General features: G+C 33.3%; 1 protein-coding gene across 1 annotated transcript; it reads right to left on the bottom strand.

Moving 5' to 3' along the window:
- Positions 1 to 13,929: 13,929 nt before the first annotated feature.
- Positions 13,930 to 15,462, bottom strand: LOC145074674 (cytochrome b561 and DOMON domain-containing protein At5g35735-like). The gene is made up of 2 exons (XM_079021003.1): positions 14,801 to 15,462; positions 13,930 to 14,708 (listed from the first exon to the last, which is right to left on the bottom strand). The coding sequence occupies exons 1-2, from the start codon at positions 15,410 to 15,412 to the stop codon at positions 14,142 to 14,144; spliced, it is 1,179 nt and encodes a 392-aa protein (XP_078877129.1). The 5' UTR covers positions 15,413 to 15,462; the 3' UTR covers positions 13,930 to 14,141.
- Between the last annotated feature and the right edge of the window lie 2,909 nt (positions 15,463 to 18,371).

Below are 18,371 nucleotides of genomic sequence, written 5' to 3'. Positions count from 1 at the left end.
GAGGGTTATATGTTAGTATTGTTGGCTATTGACTTTTACTTTGACCACCGTCTTTCAGCATGGGTTGACTTTTGGGACGGTACTCTTTATTTCTGTTAGGTTCCATGTAGGATTAGGCTTCGTTGGATTGGTGTTGTGATGGTTAGCTACTACTACCGAGGTGGGTCTTCTCACTATATTTGCATGTGTGGTAGTATTTTCATGCTGACCAACTATGTATTATTTGGGACAGTTTTTATACGCGAACAAAGTTGCTCATAACTCTTGGACTGCTGTGAGTCCATGGGACTACTGATAGTCCCTAAGGTTGCAGATATCTCATGTGGTGTGTTGTTATTCCACAGGGCCTGCTGTTAGACCATTAAGATTGCTTATAGACCCCATGGTTGCTGAAAACCCATAGTTGTTTATTAGGTTGCGTTGTTTGTGATATTTTGGGGAACTCAATAAGCTTTGTGCTTAAATTTGTGGATTAAATATTTTGCAGGTACTTATCAGATTGCGAAGGCGAGACTATACACATACATTAACATATTTATGATTTGAGATTTTGTATTGACTTCTTATTAACTCTGGTTTCTGAATAATGGTTTATGAACAGATGGCTTGACCTAAATGTAATTTTACTAAATGGATATTTTTATTATTTTAAAAAAGAAAAAAAATAGCTTGGGTTTTTGGGACGTTACAAGTTGGTATCAGAGCCTTGGTTTAAGGGATTTGGATGAACACTCGTGGGATTCCAAACTAAAAAAATGGAATAGAGATTTATACTAAACATTTTCACAAAATATTCATTTCAAGAGAAGAAAATAGAAGATGTGATATGTACAGTCAGTCGGAGCTCGCAAAGTGATTTCCCAAAATATTCATACTTGTCTTATATGTTATATTTGAGTTGTTGTTATATGTGTTATAGTATGATGTGCATGTTATAAGTTAGGCTAAGGATCTACTTGGGGTTGCATGCTATATTTCATGCTAGGAGAGATGCCTTTTTGTGTGTGCTATGTGAGCTATTAAAGATTCATGATAGTGTGTAGGCTAAGGATCCTCAGGAATTGTGTGTTAGAATTGCGTGATCTTTATGATTCCTTTTTGCCTAATGGTTTTGTTGTTCGAATGTTGCTTGCTTTATGTTATGTGAAACTTATATTGATGTTTGTTAGCTATTAAGAGAATACGTTAAGCTTCAGGCCACAAGGATTAAATGGTTTTAGAATGTTTGATTTGGCCTTATTTCGCAGCTCTCGTTTGAGTCCAACTGTTTTAGTGCAGGATCTTTCTATCGAAGGATTGTTTAATCCTTGGTGCATATAATTGGATTCGTAAGATAGTTAGTTGATATTGGTAGAAGTTTCTTTCCTAGATGATATTAGGGTGCGGTGAGTATTCCTGGTGATCTTGGGGGAGTGCGAGGGTATGCTGGTGTAAGGACTTGCGTATGAGTAAATCTAAGGTGGAAATCTAGATAGTTGGTGGTGGATTTTCTAAAGTGTTCTGGTGCCTGCTCATGTGTGAGCAGAATCCTAGAGGGAGATTCTAGGAAGAGTAGTAGCTTGTGCCTATGTGGCATGGATATCTGAGATTGTTAGTGGTCTCATGTAGTAACTTAGGGACTTTGAGGAAATTCTTGTGACACGTACGGATTGGTGTGGAAGGTATTATGGGCATGTACAACTGAAATCCAAGGTCCATATCGGGATCAATATGCGTCAAAAGGTTTCTAAGGAGATAGTGGAAGGTAGATAGTATGGTATAGCACCAACGTTAATTATATTTGCCCCCAAAGTTGTCGGCCTCTCGGCTATGATTCTTCATAATGAGACCTGTAATCGGTTGGGCCTTAGTGTCCATGGTAGTTTAGGTATGGTTGGCGAAGACCGATGAAGGTTAGGTGATTTAGAGACCTCGAGGACCTTACTCAAAGTAATGTCAGTCTGAGTCGTCGGACACAAGAAGGATGTCGTTGGGATAATCAACTCAATGCTTGCATCCTGAGGCTGAGTAGTCAGTTGATGACAATAGATATTATATTCTACATTGTGGTTGTGTTTCCTAACCTCCTGAGCTTGAGGGAAGATATATCGGATGTGGTTCAGTTGACGGTTGAGATAGGAGATGGTGAACTCCTCATTAGTTCTGTAGTAAGAAGGTGAAGTTTGGTTCCTAGTAAATTGCATCTGTTTCGCAACGAAGGGATGTTTGAGACTCGATGGTGTGGTCCGATGGCCAAGGTGAAGACCATGAAACTAGTTAGTATGATGGCCAATACCCCAAGGATTTGTTGGGTTTTCTACGCATCAAATACACTCTAAACTAGGTAACGGAAAAATCAAAACTACGATATACCTAAGTGTACATGCACCCTATGGATCTATGGTTCATGCTAATTACATCTACCTTATGAAACATAAAAACATAGAGAAGAAAACATACCTATTATATAGCCCTTGATCTCCAAGCTTGAGATCTTGATCCTCTATGAAGTTGCTTGAATGAGAGGACCGATACCAGAATCCCTCTAATGGTATCAAAGCCAATGAAACCAAAAAGTGGAATAAAAATAATTAGGAGAAGGGTCAATTTCACAAACCCTAAGAGGGGTAGAAATTGTCCCTATGGGAGGAGGAAGAAGAGGCGAAACTTCATGCGAAGAATGAATACCTAAGGACCTATTTATAGCCTTAGATGTCTTCCAGTGTTTTATCCTCAAGTCCATGTGGGATGGATAACCCTAAGAATGAAATTCCCTTTCTCCTAAGATAATTTTTGTCAATCACCCTTCTTCTTAGGGTTCTGGAATACTCCTGATCAACCAACTATTGATTAATTAAATATTCAACCCTTTGATTCATTAAGCTATTAATTAATCCCCAAAATATATTTCCAGTTAGTTTCTAATTAAATTTTAACCATAATAATTAATAAACCAATATCTCATTAATTTATTTTACTTAATTTGGGTCTTGAGGGCAACCCAAAAGGACCCCGTTATTATTAGAAATATTACCAATAGTTAATGACCTTGGACACTATTTCGAATAGTCTCCCACTTGGACAATTCATCAACTATATGAGGACCAATATTTCTCCAATAATGAATAGAGATTTATTTATCCAATATAACTATCGAACTCTTGATCTAATCAAGATTCAACCCTTAGGTAAGTTATCAACAATCCATTCGTTCTATGATATATGTATGAACTCGAGAGATGGATAATGGTCAATCTCAAAATTTAAGATTATGTTTCATGATATAGGTTTGTGATGACTACATCTGACTACTAAATTGAACAAATCAATTGCAGTCAGGGCTCGGACAAACACTTTAGATGTCAGCACCAATTTATCAAGGGGCTCATAGATATTGCTTCTCCTGTTAACACAAAAGTAACAAATAAACTTCGCCTATATAGTTTTTGTCTATTCCATCATGTCACACATGGACATACCCTTTATAACTACCAGTTATGGATAGCGTTGTAGTAGCCCAATGTATAACAAAATCATAGATAAAAACTCCATATGTATCTAGGTTTAAAGAATAGAGGATATTATCGTCTTAGAATTACTCGTGACTAAATCCATGAAGTAATATGTAAGCTCGGGTTGGTCCAATACTTAAATCTCTATTAAGTACACATGAACTTTAGCACAATCTCTATGTTGTGTCCAATCACTATGGACAATCCACTAATACTCATGACATTCTTGAATCACCACTTACTTCCAAGAGTATGACCGACGGTGGACGTTTGAGTAAATTAATACTCAGAAAGTGGGTTCCAAACATGCAAAAGGAGAACACGACAATAAGCTAATTGAAATGACCAAACTCCATCACATATTAAGATCTCCACTTAATAATTGCCAAATCGAAATTATACTTATATTGCTTTATGTTCTCAAGTTTAAAACAAACTAAACTAAGAGTGTTTAAGCTAATTCATTTGCAAATCTAATGCCTCCTGACTTTGTCTGACTATCAGAATCGGTTAGTGACCTTGGCTTATGGAATGGATTGACAAGATTATCTTTCGATATGACTTGTTGACTATGATGTCTTTACATTCGACCCGTTATCAAATATGACGGTGCTTACTAAGTATATGTCTTGTGAGCTTGTGTTACTTGGGATCCATACTCGAGGTAAGCTCACCCTTATAGTCATAAGAAACTTCAAAAGGACGATCAATGATTGAAGTTCAACAAAGATGTAACTAATGAATCTCTTTTAGTTAGGTTTTCTTCTTTGCAATTTGTCCAACTTCAATATACTCTAAGTTTGTTATATCCACTATGGTATATCACCATCCAGCAAAAGCACAAATTCCGACTGCCAAGGGAATCGTCTTTATCAATGTGGAACTTATCATCAATGTAACTTTTATAATGATATCTTTTTATACTATGAAGATCATTCCTCTGTCTTCCTAGGACACTTAATAATGTTCTAGATCTTGATTCCTTGATTCTTGCCAAATTGATCTAATTCAACTTGTCATGATCAAGGCATACGAGTCATCACATATGGTACATCTCATGGCATATATACTCGATCCCATAGCAGAAGCATGTGGGATGCGACTCATAATGTCTAGATCAATAGTAGAACTAGGAAATTAGCATTGCTCGATGTCATGCCATATTAAGCATAAACTCCTTTTTGAGTTTTGTATGTCGAGTTTCCTTAAGATTCTATAGACTTTTTCTTAATCAAACGAATCACTTTGATCTATCTCCATAGATCCTTATTATATACGTGTGTTGTATCTCCCATATATATCATAGTGATACAATTATCATACTAAGCCAAGTTTTTCCACTTGCTAAGTTATAACATAGTTTCCTATGAATCATACATTATCTATGTAAAATACAAGGGTGACTACAATGCTCCTACTAGCACTGACATATATATGATTTATCTATGTTTCGTGAAATTCAAACTCCTTGAATATTCTCATTGAAATGAAGATTCCAACCACTCATACTAGCTTTGAAACATGTATGGCTCTTCTTTATTTCTCGAAATTCAAACTCCTTGAACTTTTCTCATTGACTAGATAGCTTTGAGTTGACTAAGTTTGACCATGTTTAGCCAAGTTTAACTTTTAAGGGTATTTTGGGTATTATTGGGTTTTGATGGAATTGGTCACTTAGTGGTTGTAGGCATTTGAGTTGAGAGCTGAGATTCGGAGTCGGGCCGTATCAGTTTTGTGCTGCTTGTGAGGCGAGTTTTTCCTCACTATACTTTCGGGTTGAAGGCACCAACGTCGGCCCATTGGTCTCATAACCTGATACTGTTGATATGCTGAGTATGGGATATATATGCATGCTAGTTTTGATATGCTAGTCTGGTAGATCTGTAGGACTACCTGTGATACTGTTTTTTTATTTGTATATGATATTATTTGTTATATGTCAAAATATTTTGTGGGTTGGGTTGAGGTTGTATTGCTACGTGTTGTAGCCAACAAACCTTAGAGCATACCAGTTATGAGCTGAGGGCCAGGAAGGGCATGCCAGACTCATACTGAGGTCTCATGAGCATTCCAGATACGAGCTGAGGGTCGGGAAGGGCATGCCAGACTCGTACTGAGGGCTTAGTGGTAGTCAGTCCGAGGAATGATCAGGTCGGGGAGCAAGCCAAACATAAGTTGTGGGTCCAGGGGCAATCCAGACTTATGTTGTGGGCTTAGGGGTAATCCATTATGTTAAGTGTGGACCCATTGCATAATGTTATTATGTTATGTGCTATTTGCTTGTGTATTGGTATTTTGGGGGAAAACTCAATAAGCTTTGGGCTTACAATTTTGGATTATGTTTCAAATACCTCATTGGATCGTCAGAAGGCGAAGGTGTGAAGTTGCACCTCCTCATGTTTTGTTTCATGATTTTGAGATTACTCTGATATTGACATGTTTTGGAAAATTATTTATAAGCAATGATGATTTTTGGATTGTTATAAAAGTTTAAATTTTTCATGAATTTTTTGGTTGTTACAATCCACATCTACGACCCACATATAGCCGCACACTGATATCAGGGTCTCCTCGGGCAAGAACATAAGAAAATTAGGGAAGCGTGTCTCAAACCATGACATTAGCTAGCGTGATGGTTGATACCCCCAAGGATCCACATCCATGATGCACATACAGCCCCATAATGATATTTGGGCTCCCCTGGATTAAAATATCAGAAAATCAGGGAGTCGTGTCTCACACCATAACACTAGCTAGAGTGATTGTCGATACCCCTACAGATCCACAACCATGACCCACAAACAGTTGCACACTGATACCGGGGCGTCCCCCGTCTTAGAACATAAGAAACTTAGGGAAGCATGTCTCAGATCATGAGACTAACTAGCATGATGGTTAATACCCCCAATGATCCGTAACGATGACCCACAAATAGCCATACACTGATACTAAGGCTCCCCCTGGCTGAGAACATAAGAAAATTAGGGAAGCATGTCTCAGACCATAACACTAGCTATCGTGATGGCCGATACCCCCATGGATCCACAACCATGACCCTTAAACAATTGCACATTGATATCATGGCCTCCTCGGTTGAGAACATAAGAAAAATATGGAGCTTAAAACGTTTTATATTTACATTAAACTCAAATAAGTAAAGTTAGTATTTTATTTTGTACTAATACATTTTATTTTTATATGAAAGTCAAATAAAATTAATTATATTTCAATTCCCTCCCAATTTATTATCAATATTTCATAGCTACGAAAATCTTAATTATAGATAATAGTTAATATTTTAATTTGTTACCTAAAACGTTTTATTTTTACATGAAACTCAAATCAAATTAATTATATTTTAATTCCCTCTTAATTTATTATAAATATTTAATATCTGAGAAAATATTAATTGTAAGTAATTGTTAATATTTTATTTTGTTACATACACCGTTTTATTTTTAAAGGAAACTCAACTAAAATTAATAATATTTTCTCCCGTTTTATTATAAATATTTCATATCTATGAAAATATTATTTATAAGTAACCATTAATATTTTATTTTGTTACTTAAAATGTTTTATTTTTACATAAAACTCAAATAAAATTAATAATATTTCAATTTCCTTCCACTTTATTATAAATCTTTCATATCTATGAAAATATTAATTATAAGTAATAGTTACTATTTTGCTTTGATAACTAAAACATTTTATTTTCACGTAAAACTCAAATAAAATTAATAATACATCAATTTCCTCACAATTTATTACAAATACTTTATATTTATGAAAACAGTAATTATAAGTAATAGTTAATATTTTATCTTGTTAACTAAAACGTTTTGTTTTACATGCAACTCAAATAAAATTAATAATATTTCAATTTTCGCCCAATTTATTATAAATATTTAAGAACTCAAAATTATTAATTGTATGTAATAATTAATATTTTTTTTTTACCTAGAACGTTTAATTTTTACATGAGAGTCATCCTTAATTTTAGTTGCTTCCAAATCCCAAAAAAAAATGTTTCAAATTTTCTCAAAATTCCAACTCTCTCTATAATACGCTCCAGGTTTAAAATTTTACTTTACATATATAATTGATAGTTTTTAAACATCTACCACTTAATTCATTATCATCGATTATTTTGCTTTCCATAACCCATATATAATTTTTCGATATTCACTCATATTTCTACCATAATGGCTACCGCCAAGGACGAAATAGTCGATAAACATGGAGGCGAAGATGATTTATATAATTTTGGTCTTGAATCAGAAACAAGCGAAGATGATTCATTATCTGGTGTTGAAAATGTTGACATTGTTTCGGATGATGATAATGGTTGGTACTAAATTAGTTACGTCTTTTTAATCTAGTATATATTACTTTACTTGCATTGTTTGATTGGTTTTGGTATAACAAAATGCAGAAACAAAGGTTAGAAGGATCATTAGATTACCAAAACTTCACGCTAATTGGGATAGATCTGGAGGCAAAAAGTGTAAGATCAATTTTAATAACATAGGTAAATTTTCTAGTGATAATGCACAATTGTTTTCAAGCATTTTGGGTGACGTTGTTCGGAAATATGTGAGACTAAAGTACACAGAGTGGAATAGTGTCCCAGTTTTAGTGAAGGACAAATTGTAGGTAGAAACAAAGGTAGACAAACATGCATGAACGTAATATTTTTGAATTTTGATATATTTTTTATTCATTGTACAATATTTTATATTTGATAATATCGTAGACAAACTCCAATAATCTTATAACACCATTTTGGTTTCATCTCGCCACTATGTTATCCACAAAAAAGTTTTTCCATAAAATTATTTTGGATTAATAACTTATGTGCTAGCGAAAACGTATATGTTGTTTATCTCTTTTTTTTACAAAGTGAGATTATCTATATGTAAATTACAAAATAGGACATTCTTGATATATATATATATATATATATATATATATATATATATATTAAAAGTTAATACAGATAAAATGATTTAATTATCAACTTATTATAGCTTAATTATATACGAAAATAAAAAAGCTTATCTAATCAAACATTAAAAAAAAAAGCTTTTTGTGACCATACAAGTAACTATTCATGTTGTGGTTTTCTGAAATCGATGAACGTACAAGGAAGAAAGTTTCGTCCCTTCTTGGTAAATTTCGGCACACTTTTAGAAATCATGTTAATATGGAGTTCATAAAGCCTAACTTGGGTACAACAAAGATACTTAGACATAGACCACCTTAATATTGTTTGTTTATCAAAAAAAGTGAGTGACATGCATTCTTTCAAACTGTACAATAAGAAGCATTCAAGGATGTACAGTAATAAAATTGGTCCAAATTAAGGTTATAACTAACTAATTTATAAATCATTCGATGACATGCATCCTTTTATTTACTTTGTGTTGAAGGCCAAGTCTGATAAGGGAAAAACTGCTCGAGCAAAGTCCTTTTATTCAAATAAATTAGGACGTGGGGGTATGCTAAATTAATATATATATATATATATATATATATATATATATATATATATATATATATAGTAAGACCATTGCTCGATATTTCAATTGTTGAACATGCATGTATTTATTAATTAATTAGGTTAACATGGTATGTACTTGCAACTTGTTTGATTTCCGCTTCATCGATTGATCATTCTCTTAATAGGTGAAATATAAAGTAATGCGTGTAGATAAAGTTCCACAGTGGTCTTTGATGTGGAGGAAATGATGGGAAAATAAAGAGGGAAAATATGATCGAAAAGAAATGAAGCTTGTTGCAGAAAAGTTGGTATGTAGTGTCAAACTAGAAGCTTTTATATATCAGGTTTTAGTGTTTGTTAATGTTAATTGATAAAGAACACTTCTAATTAATACTATCCTTATTTGACATACATTTTCCAGATCATTCATGAAACTTCGATTGAATAAGGGAAAATCATTCTTGAAGCAGCCATAGATGCCCTCTCACTGGTGTTTGGCAATGATAATGGTGTATTTGTAAGAGATGTTTATATGAGAGTCACTTTAACAAGATATTGGGATCTGCCTCAAGCTTGATCGTCATCAAAAGAAACAATTGCTTTCCTTCAACAAAGCCTAGAGGAATAAAAAAGAACAAATCAGGATCTGAGGTCAAAAGTTGACTATCTGATGAGTTTGGTTATTCTTGTGGGCAATCAAGTCAATCATAATCGTAGGGAGTTTTCAAGAACTACCACTCCAACTCCAAAAAAAACTCATATAGAAAAAGTAAGTGAATGCACACAAAAGTCAACAATGTCCATGATAATATTTATAAACAGTGACTATAAGTGAACATGTATAACTCTATGGGAAAAAACACATCATTATAAGCATTTTAAGGTCATAGTTTAATTGCGTAATGAGTGGATAAATGTACATAATATCACGATATAATATTAAACATGTCAGCAAAAGTTATCAGTAGCCATAATAAAAGAAATAACACGTTAGTCTAAACCATTTTTGGCGATGTCCTAATTTTTTATTTGTCGGTGTATGTAAATAATAGTAATGATAAACCATTTAACATGTTAGTAAGTATATTTTATCCTTACAGCTTAATTACATTCGTATCTCCAAAAGTCAACAATATTCGTGATAATGTTTATAAGCGGTGACTATAAGTGAACATTTATGACTCTATTGAAAACAAAAACTCATAACTATGAGTGTATTATTCATGACGGTTATCAAAATAAGATAGATACATCTCCAAAAACACATTAACATATAATGACAAGTTTTACATATAATAACGGGTTTTCATGGGATATACTCACCACAATTAAACAAAAGCATAACTTATCTTCAATAACGCGACCTTTCCTCTCATGTTGAATAAAAAAAATTGGCATAAAATGTCTATAATGACCGGCTTGTTACGTGGATAAAGGTTAGTTTTGTACCTGTGATATCAATAACTGTCACACCCCCAAACCGGATGGCAGAATCGTCTCAGGGTAGAACGAGAACACAATATCACAATAATTGAATATGTCAAAACACAAGTATATAAACAACCATCATACATTATAATTAGAAAAACTACACATTCTAAATGTTAATTGTTTCGAATCTAATTACTATATGAAAACAAAATAAACAAGCGTAACATCTTCACGTGAGTTCCCAAAATCTTATTCTCTTCCAACTAATGATTACTCAAGAATAGAAGTGGTTTTGAAAGTGTCAACATTACGTTGGTGAGTTCATATGATTTTTAGTGAGAAAACTGAGTATTTCCTTTGTAAAACCAGTAGTGTTCGTAACAAGAAACATAGCATCACAATAATTGTATTTTTTTTTGTTGGTGATTTTGAAGTGTAAGAGTTTTATATGCTATTTTCTCAATGAATCTTAACTTATCATAACACATTTTTCATATAAAATACTTTTATAGCAAAATAACCAAACACAATCAACATACTATATTTTGAGACCAAATTAAATAGTTAGAAAGCTTGTATTCCCCCTTAAAATATTTAAAAAGTAGAAAAATGAGGGGTATGAACTTACCTTGATGATTTTTATTAGGAGATGATAAGAAGATGGTGTAAGAATCAAGTCTTGGGAGATAAGACCTTCTTGAAACTTCAAGATATTGCCTAGGGTTTTTGGTTCAAGAATATGAATAAGGTAACCCAAAGATGATGATAAAGGGTCGTAGAACTCAGATTATGAAGGGAGAACATACCAAAACTCTTGCTAAACACTTGAAAAAGCCTTGGAAACAACTTGAGAGTTCTTGGAGAGACCTAGAGAGAGTAAGAATGAGACTTTAAGATGAAATGGGGGTGGAGGATGGCTCTTCTTGGCCGTAAATGAGAGAGGAGAGGGAGGAGAGTGGGGTGGTTTGCATGGGGAAGTGGCAATGTAAGTTGTTTCGATTATTTAGTTAGGGTTGAGGCTTTTTGATTTCAAGGTATGACTCTTTGATTAATTAGTATATATAAAGATGATCATGATGATGTTTGGGAAAGAGTAGATGGTTGGGACAGAGGAGGCAAGCTTTGTCTCTAGTTAGTTATTATAAAAATTCCTAGTCTCTTTTATAAATCTTGGTGCTTTAGTAAAACTGTAGCAAAAAGTATTGTAAAATTGTGAAATTTGTAAGGTATAATAACTAATAATAATTTTAACGAATATTATTAATAATAATATTAAAACCTTATAATTTAACTATTTTTTCCCCAATCCGTTATATAAAACTATGAGCGTTAAAACGCAATTAACTTTCGTTTTCTCAGCATATAGCATTTTTCCGGAAAAATAACCTGAGTATAAAATTAAATACTTGGTCATATTACTTTCTATAAAGTGTGTTCCAATACTTTATAACTATTTTATAACGTAGGCTGTAGTGCGTTTAGAGCTAATACCCGGTGTACATGTATCGTTTTTTGCGACTGAATCGTCGTAACCTTTGAATGTGAGCTCTGTTTTAGACGTTTTATATGTCTACGGATTTGTAACACATATATCTTGTTTTATGAATATTGCTTATATCAAAATAATATTTGTATGATTTATCGAATTTCTATGCTACTGTTGTCTATTATTCGTAATAGTATTATAATATCCAATAATACATTGGGAAGGTTATGAAAATTACATTTCACCATTTTAACCTAAGTTATGCTTCTGCGGACTTTTGTTGACCAAAATTAACGGGTGTCACAATAACAAGGGTAATTTTGGAAACAATAGAAATCAAACACCAATAACCCTTCAAGTTATCCAAAATATTCTCTTGGATACTATGAGAGACAAAGTAAAAGAAGATGTGAATCGTATTCTCGATACATGTATAGAAGAAACTTAACAACTTTCCTCTCCTTGTTCTTCAAGGAGAAAATCTTTCAGCAATAATAAACATGACGGAGATTCATCTCATGTTAGAGATAGTGATATTGAATCGAAAGGATGATCATTTAAGTCTTTCATGGCCAGTAAACCCAAAGATTATCATGTAGCTTGAAACCAAAAGTTACGATGTAGTGGATTTGGGAAACCAAAAGAGTTCTAGAAAGTAGCAGACTTAAGAAGAAAGAGATGGTGATTTATGCTTCTTGTTTACCCAAAGATTATGCATTAACATGGTAGGATACCTTATGTGAGACCTTGGGAATGAAGATAGTTTATAAGTGGTTTATAAGTTGTTTTGGGAAGAATTCCCTAAAAGGTTGAAAGAAAAGTTTTGTCCCTTTAGATATATTGAAAAACTTCAAGAAGAAATATCCTTTGAAGAAAGCTAACATATCAATAAATAAGTATACGAGAAAGTTTACAACATCCTACGAGAAAAAAGTAGTTTTCTCATAACAAAGTATTACATTCAAATTTGATGAATTTTGGGACAACCAACCATTGTACTCTCTCAGCAGTCCCAAAATTATTATTCATAGACAAAAAAACACACAGATTAAGGAAACATTAATTACCTCTAACTTTACTAAGTGAAATGATAGTTGTATCTTTTTGTTGCATGTAATTTCATGGTAGTTGTATTTTATTCCATTGTAGTTTAACTAATAATAAGAGATATTTTGGTAAAAAGATATTTATTTTTAGAAGTAGACTACTATTTTGGTACAAACCAAAAATGAAACATGGACTATTAATAAGGGACGGAGGGAGTATTTCTTAATTATCTATGACTTTTGTTCTATTTGAGCATTATTTGATATCAATGTGATATCAAGAACACTTTCAAGAAGACAGAGTTATATCTATATTATTTACTTAGCTTGAGGAAGAGTTTTCACCCTTATGCTTCATGTTATTTTCAAAAATTGTATAGTGCTATTTTCAAAAATGTTTTATCACTATAAGGGCATCCACAATGTATAGGTTAATGGGAGAGTTGAATGAGGTGGTATGCCCAACTTATATTTAATAGATTAAACTCTACCATTGTGGAATGTCATGTTGACATTCAATGAATATGAAGTTCAATAACCATTAAGCTCTTCAGTGGGAAAAAAGAAACATTTTAACTATTAAATATGTATTCCATTGAGCTCTATTGAGTTAAATGCATTATAGGAAAATTAATATAGAGTTGTATAGCAAGTAAATAATGATGTGTCAATCTATTAAACTTTAACAAAATTAATCAGGGTGAATTTAGGGGTGGAGGGGGGGGGGGGGGGGGGGGCAGGGTGGCAACTGTAACCCGTGACTTTTTCAGATGTACTGGAAAAAATTTCGAAAATTTTCAAAAATTTTATTTTTTCTACTATCGTCCAACCGCTAACTTTCTCGTACAACTCTACTGTGAAATCTTGCGTTCGTCCCTGAATTTAATGCATTGTGGATGCCCTAAAAATCTTCCTAAAATTCGATGTTTAATATCAAAAATTTTGGAAAAAGTGGTTAACATGTAAATATTTTTTATCAAATGTGTTTAAAAATCCATAAATTTTCAAAGTAAATCTCAACATACAAATACATGTGTATAAAAATTACAACCATGAGAAAAAAAGAATATAAATACCAACAATAATCAACCTCAACAATAACAGATGTATAAACATGAACTATCACTACCACCCAAAACTGGGAGCAACAACCAAGTCATGAAGCTCCGCCGTCCTCCACTCCCTTACGCCGGCTGGCCATGGCTGTGACCATAACCGTTCGCTCCATGAGCGCCGTTCACCTGCTTCTCCTCCTTCTTCCTGTTCAAAACAATGAACCACGTAAAAGCTTCCAAGATGGCTGCAATGGCGCCAAGGGATATAAGAACACCGATGTAAGCATGCTTCCATTTCTTCTCCGGATCCAAAATATCGAGTCCTTTAAAGACGTTGATGATTGCGAGAGTGATGACGGTGTACCCAACGCCGCCATGGTAAATGTTCCAATACTTCCTGTATTTGTTATCAGGCTTCGGCCTCAACAGCAGCGCAAATACCTGTAGAGTTCCGAGGACAAAGAGGGTGATCCCGATGTTCCGGTGAGAAGTGTACTTGATACCCTCGGAGTCGCTGCCGAGTTTCAGTCCGGTACCCCATCCGGCGACTCCGACGCCGTAGGCGGTGGCTTGACAGGCGATGTGAATGTAAAACCAGGCCGGATTAGCGACCTTGAATACTTTCACGTAACGCGCCACCATGGCTCCCATCGGCATAAGTATTCCCCAACTCACAGCGTTTAACACTCCATGCGTCTGTAAAATCAACGAAATTAGCATGATTTAATTAATCACTTCTAACTTATGCATAAATCATAATATTTGTAATGAATGAAGAGAATGCTTACGTTTCTCCGATGAAGGAGTGAACCACCAACCGCAGCGCCGGCACCGGTCTGACCTGTGATGAAATCCACCGTTCCTAACGAGTTTCGATTCTCAGAACCCAAAGCATGAGCTCCCGGAGCTCCGTTAGAAACCGGACCCGACTGCCAAACCTGATTGAAACTCGTTCTCCCACCAGGCAAAACCAAAGTCGCATGAATCAAAACATCGCCGTTCACCCTCTCCGCCCTGATAGCCGGCACGGCAAAGTTCAACGGAGACTGTTGCAGCCCCGTGCCGTAGCTGGTAACCGCCGATGTATAGCCTTGAACGGATCCGTTTGAGTTGGGTAAAGCAACAAGAGCTTGAGCGCCAAGCATACCCGACCCGTTTAAGTTTAGAGCCCAAGCCACCCACGTCGACGTTGAAACTCCGGTGTGCCGGTAAGCCACATCCACGGTGCCATTGGTCGGGTGGTAGTTCCAGTGAAGATTCGAGTTTTGAACAGGTAAACTCACACACGTTGCATAGATTTCGTTGTTTCTGAAGTTATAAGAACTGCAATCTTCTTGAGCTAAAGATAAGATCGAATTGGATATCAAAATGCAAAAAAGAAAGTGAATAACTTTTCCCATTTTTGAAACTTTTGAAGATCAAAATCGAGTATTTCTGAGAGATGAACAAGAAGAGCTTTTATAGAGCAAAAAAAGAGTTGGCGGATTCTTTATTGACAGGAATTGGAAGAAGCCTCGAAAGAGTTGATGTGGTGCTACTTGTGTTTTCTTTATCATATCATAAGACCAAATATTGAGTATGAATGTTCCAATAATATATGATTTTCTTATTATTATAACTCAACTGCTTTACAAAAATCTTCAGTTGACTATCTAGAAAAACCGTTTTATCTGACGGTGTTTTACATCGAATTAGATTATCAAATATTTATATCTTTATGGTAGATTCAGAACATTTTGATCTACCGTAATAAAATAAGTTGAGTTAACCATTTTAGACCAAAGAAAATATCATATTACAAAAATGATAAAGTTTCAATTGTCATGGTCAGATAAATCTTGAGTTAATTTTGAACCATGTGGTTGACATGTTTTAGACCAAGTTTCTAAAATATGACACCCAGTGTTTTCATGATTGGCAGTTTTCGTCCCTTCAAATGATTACCCTGGGCCTGTCTCCGTTTAATAGATGTAGGATGATAAAAATGACCCTGTTTTGTCTGATTTTTCTTTTGCAATTTTCTAATTTTAGAGACCATTTATGTTAATTAGTTGAAAATGGAAATAAAATCGCTAAAGTTGAATCCAGTCAGCATCAAAATCTTCATTTTTATACTCTCTTCCATCTCCGACATTCACCTTTATTTTCAGAGATCACCCTGTACCCTTCACATAAAAAACTATGATGATATCTCTAACTCTGCCAACCATCTCTCTCTCTCTCTCTCTCTCTCAATATATATATATATATATATATATATATATATATATATATATATATATATATATAAGGTCCGGTTTCGGTGTAGACTGCGATGACTAACTGTGGCCAATCAAGCTCATTAAGGATATTTAGGGCAAAAAAATGGGTTTCTAATGCTGGACAACATAGCGCTGGAACTTATAACTTCTGACGACGACCTCCTTAACTTTCACGTTGTCATTAACCTCCGATCATCAACCTAGTTCGAAGAACACAGACAAAATCGAGATTATTTCTACTAAAATCTTCAATATTTGATACAAATCATACGGAATCAGGTAACATTCAGATCAAAATCTTATCTTTTACTGATGATCATGAATTTATGTTTCAAAAAATGAAAAATTTTGCTTTTATCATCATTCAAGTTGTTTTAGAATTTGAAATCAAGTTAATTGAACTTATCATCAATTTCTATTCAAACTCTACAATTTAGATTCATTAACACAAAATTAGTTTATATTAAAACTAAAAAATGATAGATTATTGTCGATTTGTAGTGCTCTGTATCAAAACACGATAATTTAGTTACGATTCTAACGAAATCATGTATGAAATTGACACGATTAAATCTAGTTTATTGTAAAAACTTCGATTTAAATCCCCATTCGCCGATAGTTAAATACATTACGATTGAAAATACATGATTTATAACAACATTTCTTTATATGCGGAACTGTTTTATAATTAGATTAAAAATCGAATTTTATTCATAAAACTTTAGATCATTGTAATTAATGTACAAAAAACATTTGTTTTAAATTTTTTTACTGATAATACGATGAGTGATATCGAAATTTACTAATAAAAAAAGCTAATCTAATATAAACAATAATGTATATAAGAATCGTGTTACTATTTGGTTTTATGTCAATAGTAGGTCAAAAAGAAGTTATGGATCAACATTCAACAAATATAGAATGTACAATGCATGTTGATGATGCAGAAAGCGGAAAAAATAAAACAACAAATTCAGAAAGTAATGATCAAGGTAATTTTGTTATTAAAAAAATGTTTTTTTTTTTTTTTTTTTTTTTTTTTTTGTAAAATATGATTTAGTATACAATGTTTTACAAATTATTAACAATGGTTCTATGACAACAAATATTGGATCTTTATCAGGGAATGTTGAGTCTTCGTCATATTGTATACGGATCCAATTATGAGAATAATTAATAGAAAAACATATTGGATCCTAGATGTAGATATGAGACCTTATAAGGGACAAACTTTTCCTACATTTGAAGATGGTTTAGCATTTTATAAAGAATACGCTAGAAAAAGTGGTTTTGAAACAGGAATAGGATCTACGAAGACAGTGAAAGGAGTAGAAGGTTATGAAAGAAGATACATAGTATGTAATAGGCAAGGATCAAAAAAGAAATTTGCATATGATGCTCTAACAGATTCAAACAGCAACAAACACAGAAGACCTTTTATTAGAGTAAATTGTGAAGCATATGTGAGAATGAAGGCCAACAATAGTAACGTATGACATATGTATGAGATTAAAGAAGAACATACACATATGTTTGTTTATGTAGAAGATAAAATTTTTCTAAATTATGAAAGAAGACTCACATTTTCACAAAAAAAAAATCATATATGATATGTTAATTGTGAACATGGGACCCAGTGATGCATATAAATACATGAAAGAGTCCATAGATGGTTTTAAGAAAATTGAAGCTACACGAACAGATACAAAATTTTTCAAAAGGCATTGGATTGAATTTATTAGAGAAAAGGATGCAAATTTTATGATAGACAAGTTGAAGAAGAAAAAGGCGTATTTACAGTATTTTTCATTTGACTATAGTATTGGAAGTAATGGAGAATTGATTGGATTGTTTTGAGCGGATGAAGAAGCAAAATGAAACTATTCTGTCTTTGGAGATGTTCTTGGTTTTGATGCAACTTATCGAAAAAACAAGTAAGTGACTCAAAATTTTACTTATATTTTCAAATTATTTAATTTACAAATATTAGAATATTGGATCATTATTTTTAATTATAAAAAATTTGTATCAATAGATGTTTTTGAATATAAATTTTAAAATAAAATATTCAAAAAGCAATTGAATCTTTAATGTAATT

The sequence above is a fragment of the Lactuca serriola genome, chromosome 9 (genome assembly GCF_051521515.1).
Source record: "Lactuca serriola cultivar US96UC23 chromosome 9, Lser_US96UC23_V15, whole genome shotgun sequence".
Classification (NCBI taxonomy): Eukaryota; Viridiplantae; Streptophyta; class Magnoliopsida; order Asterales; family Asteraceae; genus Lactuca; species Lactuca serriola.
This window is presented reverse-complemented; position numbering and strand designations above follow the sequence as displayed.

Coding starts and splice junctions, on each gene's coding strand:
- LOC145074674 (XM_079021003.1), bottom strand. CDS start 15,412: ATGGGAAAAGTTATTCACTTTCTTTTTTGCATTTTGATATCCAATTCG. Junction 14,709..14,800: donor CACTCCTTCATCGGAGAAAC/GTAAGCATTCTC, acceptor TTGATTTTACAG/ACGCATGGAGTGTTAAACGC.